General features: G+C 45.0%; 1 protein-coding gene across 1 annotated transcript in view; it reads right to left on the reverse strand.

Moving 5' to 3' along the window:
• IQCK (IQ motif containing K) overlaps window positions 1-3,546 on the reverse strand; it is a 47,744-nt gene extending 44,198 nt beyond the window's left edge. Inside the window, exons 1-3 of the mRNA XM_014446993.2 lie at window positions 3,484-3,546; window positions 1,584-1,713; window positions 173-270 (exon numbers count right to left, since the gene is read on the reverse strand). Of these exons, the coding sequence (XP_014302479.1) occupies window positions 173-270; window positions 1,584-1,704 (219 nt within the window). The 5' untranslated portion in view covers window positions 1,705-1,713; window positions 3,484-3,546. The remainder of the gene's footprint in view (window positions 1-172; window positions 271-1,583; window positions 1,714-3,483) is intronic.
• Window positions 3,547-8,858: the final 5,312 nt, after the last annotated feature.

The raw sequence follows: 8,858 nt of genomic DNA on the forward strand, positions 1-8,858 counted from the left end.
GATGTTCGATGTCAGTATTACTCGAGCTGGGCAGACCTAAGCCAGCAGTCGGACATCCCCCAATGGGTCCCAGACTGTGAGAGGGTGCAGGCTGGGCTGAGGGACCCTCCCCCCAGCCCCAGTATACGAATGTTGTGCACCGGGCCTCTAGTAAAGAAATAAAACCACTGACCTCAAAACATTTTTCTTTCTTTGCCTGGTGAAGCAGGCTCGCTATACCGGGAAGCAGAACTGGAAAGATGAACGTTTCCAAATATTCTTTGGGGGAACCTGAAACAAACAATAAGATGCCCAGCTGAAGATCCCAAAGGGCTGTCAACCTGATGGTCCTTGGGGGTGCAGTGAAGGAAACTTTATTCAGTGCAAAACAATTGTGATACAGCATAGCTGTGGGGCAGCCTGGGGCCAGGTCCCTTTCTGGCTAGACAGCTCTGCTCTGCACTGCTCAGGTGAGACATCGTTGGTGTTTCCACTCAGCTGGGGACACTCAGCCTTCTGTGTAAAGGGAAAGTGGGCTCTTAGAGCCAGAGGGGCTTCTATAGACAAAAGTCCCAGACCCTGATCCCTGATTGGTCTGTCCTCATGCAAATGAGGGATCCAAATCCTTGTCATTTGATTAGTCCAAAAGGGACTGCCCTGATTGGTCAGAATAGAGCTGGTCTGGTTGGTGGGGGCTACACAGCTCCAGTTGTAAGGGGAAAGCCTCAGTGCTATGGGTTGAAATAGGATCCCAGGAACTCCTTTATAAGAGTTAGCAGAAACAGTGCAGGTAGGCAGTTCAGTGTGGAGGTAGGCATTTCAGTGCAATCTTCTCCCTAAAGCATGGCTTGTGTGAGAGGCCCCTGTTTAGCAATGGGGGCTGGACTCTGCTTTTATCATTTGAGCCCAGTTAGTTATTGGGAACCCTTTTAGTAGGTGTCTTCTTTCTCAGGGTTTATGACCAAGTTAATCTGGGAGAAATATTTACTTCTGAACCAGAAAAAGAACTGTCCAGGAAATAACATGGCCTTCAGTGTTACTTGAGGCTGCTGAGTGGGGCACCTCTGTAGTCCAATGAGGGTTCAGGCCAGGCACTACACAGGGCCAGGGCCACAGGCACAGCCAGGCCAGTGAGGCTGGGGAAATGAGCACAGGACGTGGGGGGAACTAAAGTCAGAGAGGAACAGAGGGTACAGTGGAGAGAGCCCCATGGCCACGGTCATGATGGCGCTGATTGCCAAGGCCCAAAGCAGAGAGAACAGAACAAAGCAGTAGGAGAGGTCCTGGCCCCAGGAGGCCCAGAGGAACTGGGGCACAGGCAGGAGGCTTCAACCTACAAAGCAGGGCAGCATGGTATTTTCTTCTACTTCTCACATTTTTGCCCTTCTGTATTTAACACAGAATTAGAGTATGCTAGCTACTTATCATCATTATATTTCAACCTTAAAGATAAATCAATGGAACAAGGCTACTTCTTTTAATAATTAAAACAAGAACACATTTGTTATTTACGTAGTCTCTCTGTCTGTCCATCCCAACCCCACCTTGTGGTTTTGCAATGTTACAAACTCCAAACTAGGAAAGAGGAAATCTTCCTTACTTACAGGTTTTGGGATCAATTGTTTCCAATTTGATTTGAGTGCAAGGTATGTGTGAGTCTGTGGCCCATTGAGGAAATGGGTAACGGTGCTCTGCACTGAAGCCACGGAAAAGTGTTTCTTCCATTGGTGAAACCTGCGGGAGTGGGGAAAATCAATTCATGTAAATACAGTGGGGCCTTGACTTACGAGTTTCATTTGTTCCAAGACCGAGCTCGTTAAGGAGCTCGGTAACTTAAATTACTCTATCAACTCAATGCAAAAAATCGGCCGAGAGACAGCTGGTATCTCAAAAAACTCAAGGCCCCACTGTAGCTTAAATAATTGCATTTTCTTTTATAACCTAACACAGGAATACAATTCTGCATCAGACTTTACGTTCTAGGGGGCATATTAAGCACAAGTCTTAGATTTCTTCCCTCCTGAGACACATAAATGGCAAACGAAGAATACTCCTCTAATAGAGAGAAGAATACGAGGACCATCAGTGGATGAGAGATGTGCCAACATTTCCAGAAGAAACAGGAATTAAAGTTGTCATCAGGTAAGAGAGAAGGAAAGCAGCCGCCCAGAATCCACAGTCTGAAACTGCCCAGAGGATGGGAGTCCGTCTTCCCACCAGGATTCCCAAGGGCTTCATGCTCAGGGTTCAAGTCTTCAGAGGGTGAGCATGAAAAGGGGATGGTAATGAACGAGAGGGTTAAGTGAAAATCTGGCTGGGCCTCCACTGGTCTGCTGCCCACATTTCCCCTCTGCTGGCTTCTGCCCCCTCAATATGTGTAAAGTTGGGCTCACAGCAGCATTTTCTATCCAGCTCTCCTTTCCAATGGCTCTTCTAAAAACAAATTTAAAAAACAGCCTTGGAAGGAGTAGAACTACTGAGGGTGCCATGCTGGTGGTCAAAAGATTAAAAAAAATTGACCATTCATTTGGAGGCTCCCTGCCTGCGGACCCTGAATAAAAGTCTTCCAGTGTCAGAAACCCCCCGGGAGCGCTCAGCCAGTGATTCTACTCACAGAACAGATGTATCTAGAAAACAAACCTATCTGCACAACAGAAGAAAACCATACCAGCCAGATAGAAAAATCCACTCGGGCCCCCATTTTAAATTCTGAATAAATAGTCAAAGCTTCCCACACAGATAAAGAACATCAACAGCATAAACGACAAAGATCAAGATCTACAAAGAACAACTGACCCGGGAAGAAGCACAAATAATTCAGGGAAGGGACTGTGGTTAGTATCTGCAGAGAAATGTGAGAAACAGTGCATCCATAAAGCAAGAACAGGACACCTTGAAAAAAGAACAATCTCAGGCCAAGACAGTTCTTAGACAAGGTTCTGTGACAGCAGCAGCTGTAGTAGTGGACTGGAAATCTAGTCTTAGGTTTGGGTCCATTCCTGTGACTCTGCTGAAGTCCCTTCATCTCTCAGGGTCTTGCTTTATTTTAAACTCCATTAAGTTCCTATTTGCTCCAAGCAGACTGCACGAGGGCCTCTCTTCCAGGCTGCTGCTCTTGCCCTCCTTCCTTAATGCAGTTGTCTTCTTGCCTCCTTGGGCACGCCTGGGGAAAACTGCTCTCTATGCAACTGTCCCAAACATGGACATGTGGTGACTCCACTGTAAAGGCCTTTCTTACCCAGGATCTCATTTGAGCCACACAGAGGCACTGTGAATTAGTCAAGGATTACCTGATCCATTTAACAGATGTGAAAACTGAGGCCTAAGAGGTTATGAAGTGCCCTTCAAGTCACATTGCTAGAAGCAGAGCTAGGACTAGCCCATGTTCCTGGTTCTAGCTCCAGTGTCTTTCCTAACTCATGACACTGTGTGACAGTCCCCAGCTATCAGTACTGTTCTCACTTGAGAGCTTTTCACTGAAGGCTCAGGTGGGGCAATACTCACGGTAATCACGGCTTCTTGTTTGATTTTGTATCCCTCTGGGAAGGGAGGCAGCTCAGCTTCATACTCTAAAAGGAGTGGGTGCAAACCATCAATTCCATACTCAATTGCAGTTTATGATGTAATTTTCTTTCCTCTAAGTAAAAATTCTTGTTTTATCTTGGTTGGGGGTTTTTAGAAATGAAAAATAACTGGCCATTACAAGTTAATAATTAATGTGAAGTACCTTATTTAAAATGAATGAGATAATTATTCACTTGTGTGAAGAGTCCAGGCTTTATGTAAAGAGTTTAAGACTTTTCCTGAGAGTACGACTTTAGATTTTGACCCCAATTATGTAACTACAAGAGAATGAGGAGGGTCCTAGGAAGAAAACAGCATCCAGGGAGGAGAGGGGAGAGAAAAGGAGGAACACGTGAGGGCAGGGCAGAAGCAGCAGCAGAGGGAAGACCCCGTGCATAACTGGAAAAGCCAACCCATAAGCCCTCACTACTCAGAGCACGGCCAGACCCAGCAGCACCTGCATCCCTGGGAGCTAGAAATCTGCATCTCAAGCCCACCCCAGCCCTGCTGGACTTAACCAGCATTTAATAAGACCAGGGGGCTTGCATTGTGCCCACACTGACGCTGGAGAAGTTCTGCTGTAAGCGCCAGCAGTTTCTCATCCTTGCAGCACGTCAGAATCACCTGGGAGCTTTTTGAAACTACTGTTTTGGCCCAACACCAGAAATTTTGATTCAGTACTAATAGGTCTGGAGCAAGAGCCTGGGAATCAGTGCTTTTAAAGTTCTCCAGGCGGTTCTCATACGCAGTGAGGTGGAGTACTACTGCCAGGTTTCAAGGCTGATCACAGCCCACCTGTTGGAGAGCTTCCTGCACAGAACAGTCCACACGTGCTCTGCAGGTGACGCTGCTGAGAGAGGGCAGAAAATGCTCACGGCCATTTTAGTTACACCTCCAGGAAAGACTGACACAAGTATTTCTGGAAAGGTCAATGTTGTATAGTTGCTTTGCACTGATGAGAGAAAACAAAGTTTCTGGGCAAGAGGATATTAATGAAATATAGTTGTCCTGGACACAAGTTTTATTTCATTATCTAGTTCCTTAAAGGACAGTAGAGCATTTCTAAGCAAAAACATTTTTTAAAAAATTCCTAGGTATCAGGTTGGAGACAAGTATACCAGGTGGCAGGTGATAAGCAATTTTGATTCCCAAAATAACAAATTATCACAAACTTACTTAAAACAACACAAATGTATTAGCTCAGCTCCTGTGGTCAGGAGTCTGGGTGTGGGTGAGGGCTCAGGAGACTGAGACCAAGGTGTTGGGCCTGGCTGTGACCTCATCTGAGGGCTGGGTCCTCGGCAAGCGCCATGGTTGTTGGCAGGATTCAGTTTCTGTCGGTCTGGGTCCCCATTTCCTTGTTGGCTGTTGGTGAGGACTGCTCTCAGCTCCTAGAGGCTGCGCTCAGGGCCTTGTCACAGGGCAGTTTACGTGGTCATTCGCTCACTGCAGGCAAGCAGAAGTGTCTTCTGCTTCAATCTCTTAGATGAGGTGCTCACCTGATTAGGTCAGGCCCACCTATAATGATCTCTCTAATTTAAAGTCAACTGATTACAGACTTAATTACTTCTGAAAAGTCTCTAAACAGCAATGTCTAGATTAGCGACTGATCAACTAATTGGGAGGTAAGTGCACTCAGTGAACAAAATACCGGCTCTTCCACAAAATACCGACTTCTGCGCATGGGCCACAAAGTTTCAATCGCACTGTACGTGCGCACCCGCACGTGGTATTTTGTGAAAGAGCCACACTCAAGGGGCTAAAGAGCCGCATGTGGCTCTCGAGCCGAGGTTTGCCGACCACAGCACTAGGGGAATTTTTGGGGCTGGGCCACTAAGAATACTGCCCATCACAGTAGTTCTAGCTCTACCACTTTTTTTTCCCTTTCAAACAAGCATGCAGATTCACCCTTTCCCCAACCTTTTGAGAATCACCAAAATAGTGTGAAAGCTATTTATCTGAACTTAAGATATATATAGCTCTATAGCTTTATCTGATTACCAGAGCTTATTGTAAGAAAATTCCAAACAATACAGAGATGTCATGTGAAGAGTATAAATCACACATAATGTCTTTACAACCAACAGCCTTTGTTAGATTTGGCAAAGGTCCAACCTAATCTTTCCAATGTACTTACTGATATGCATATGTAATACACACATTTATTTACTTTAGATCTAGACTAGGTCAAATCATCCTAGAACCTTGTAACAGTGTCCTTTTTCTTAACAACTCATACTATTTTTACCCTTTTTTGAAATTTGTAAAAATCTCTTTAATAGACTGTGTGTTTTGTGACTAAATTACCTGGGTCTGTTTGTGCTCACCATCATATTCCCACAGAATACTTCTGAATGAATGAATAAATGAACCAAACAGTATGGAAAATTACTTTTGACCCTTGACCTACTGATTCATTCATTGATACTTACTGAGAGCCCACTATGTTGAATCTTTCAAGGCTGCTACAAGTATTATGTGCCACATTTATTCAGCCAGTGTACTCTTTTTAGTTGTTGTTAATCCTCACCTGAGGATATTTTTTCCATTGATATTTTAGAGAGAGTGGAGGGGTACAGAGAGAGAGAAGCATCGATTGATCGCCTCCTGCACGCAACCCCGCCCCCCCTCCAGGATCTAACCTGTAACCCAGGCACGGTTCATGTCTTTGACCAGGAATTGAAGCCGAGACCCTTCTTTGTGCTGGCCGATGCTCTAACCATTGAGCAACATCACTAGGGAAGGGAATTTGCTTTTTAAATGTATATTTCCTAACAGAATGTAATACTTACCTCGAAGATAGGATTTCCCCCAAATCCTATTTCTCATGTTTGTTGTGAGAAACTAAATTTACTATGTTTGTTATAGAAAACTGCACTTGTTAGAATGTTTTAAGAAATTGGGCTTATTCCTCTAATTATAATAGTCATTAGTGTGCCAGTGTGTACAATTCACCATCTTGATCTCGTTAACTTCATGCTGTAACTCTATCAAGTCCCTTGCTTTTCAGAGAGCACCCTTCCTCTTTGCTTTCTCCCTACAGGCCTGTTTGACTAAAATAAATCTCACGATTCTAAAACACAATGCAAAGCATGTTTCTTTGTCAACAACAGCACATATGTATTGAGCACTTCTAAAATGTCGGGCACACTGCTGAGCTCCTCTGCATACACCGTCTTAACCCTCACAACAGGGGGTACAAGGATGACTCCTCTCTCATAGGGGAAGCTGCGCAGCTTCTCTAACAAAACACCACTAGCAAACTGTATTATGAAGAGCTATTTGGCTCTGAAAATGGAAAGCTCTGGGGAAAAGACAGCCACAATAACAACGTTCAAACATCTGACTGGATTCTTTAGGGTAGAGTGATTAGCACCAAGGAGCTAAGGACCAATGGGTACAAGATTTTCTGAATATAATGCAACGTATGCACAGAGAAGGAACGCGAGCACTGGATGGGTTAGAATGGACAGCCTTTGAGGGCATTTACCACTCTTGAGCCCACTGTTCTCTTCCTCCTCTGTATTTCCCACTTCTCTCAATTCATCATTCTCTCCGACCTGGACCCATATACTATGCATTCATTCTTTTTTCCACTCAACAAGCATTTGCTGACCCGTATGGTAGCCACTAGCCACAGGTGGCTATCTAAATTTATTAAAATTAAGTAAAATAAAAAATTCAGTTCCAAAACTGTACTAACCACATTTCAAGTGCTCAATAACTGCATGTGGCTAGTGGCTACCACACTGGAAAGTTCTACTGGACAGTGCTGTCAGATAGCTGAGGTAGTGATGGAGCCACAAGAATGAAAAAGCTGAGTTCTTGACCTTGAGGAGCTTACAGCCTGGAGCTGAGGAGCTTACATTACGTTTTTTTTTTTTTTTTTGGTTTTCATTTGCTGATGTTTATTTCATTTATCTACAAAACTAGGGACCACAATAACAGAATTCTGTATGAATATAAGATAGAAATATAATATTAATTTGTTTTATTGGCCTAGTAATAAGCAACTAGACAGAGAAATGGGGAAAATATACTATTTTTAGTAGAAAAATATCTATAAATTTTTTTCTCTCTTTATTAAGGTATTACATATGTATCCTTATCCCCCCATTCCCCCACTCATGCCCTCACCCCCCTGTTGTCTGTGTCCATTGGTTAGGCTTATATGCATGCACACAAGTCCTTTGGTTGACCTCTTCCCCTTACCTCCACTTTCCCCTACCTTCCCTCTGAGGTTTGATGCTTCTCTGTCTCTGGATCTGTTTTTGTTCATCAGTTTATGTTGTTCATTAGATTCCACAAATGAGTGAGATCATGTGATATTTATCTTTCTCTGACTGGCTTATTTCACTTAGCATAATGCTCTCCAGTTCCATCCATGCTGTTCCAAATGGTAAGAATTCCTTCTTTTTTACCGAAGCATAGTATTCCATTGTGTAGATGTACCACTGTTTTCTAATCCACTCATCTGCTGATGGGCACTTAGGCTGTTTCCAAATCTTAGCTATGGTGAATTGTGCTGCTATGAACATAGGGGTGCATATGTCCTTTCTGATTGGTGTTTCTGGTTTCTTGGGATATATTCCCAGAAGTGGGATCACTGGGTCAGATGGGAGTTCCATTAAAAAAAGATACATTACTTCTTCAGGGCTAACATTATTGAGCTCTTGCTGTCAGTTTTCTACTTTCTGTGACCATCCAGGTGCATCCTCCTAACACCATAAACTAGGTACCATCATTACGCTCACTTTAGCGAGAGAGTAACAAGTTAAATAACTTGCCCAACGTACACGGGGTATTTTGTATAGCGCCTCACGATCAGGGGGATGTATGCAGGGCCGCAAAGAAGGTGGGGACCCATTTGGGGATCTTAGGGGGAGGTTAGAAGTGCAGAGGGATTAACCCCAAGTCTGACTGGCCCATGCTCCTCCAACATGTGGGCCACAGATTATCCACATCAAAATTCCCCAGGTGCGCACGCCAAGGCAGGTTCCCTGAACCCCGTTAGGAACTCTGTGGGCGGGTCCTGGGAACCCAGGTGTGAATGAAGGTCCCACCTCCGCCCAGCGATTCTCTCGTGTTCACGGAATAGGTTCGAGCACCCTGGTCCACACCGCCTGGCCATTGCACTGCTTCCCCCACTCGGCCCCACACTTGCCACCGACTGCGGATGGAGGCCGGCGGCCGCGCCGCATATCTCTTAAGCAGGCTCTCCAGGCCTGTTTCCCGGGTTATAAACGGGGCTCCGCGTCAGCGCGCGGCCGCAGGGGCCTCGAGCGTCAATCACCCCCCACGGCCCGTCCTGCCTC

The sequence above is a fragment of the Myotis lucifugus genome, unplaced genomic scaffold (genome assembly GCF_000147115.1).
Source record: "Myotis lucifugus unplaced genomic scaffold, Myoluc2.0 scaffold_598, whole genome shotgun sequence".
NCBI classification, from domain to species: domain Eukaryota; kingdom Metazoa; phylum Chordata; class Mammalia; order Chiroptera; family Vespertilionidae; genus Myotis; species Myotis lucifugus.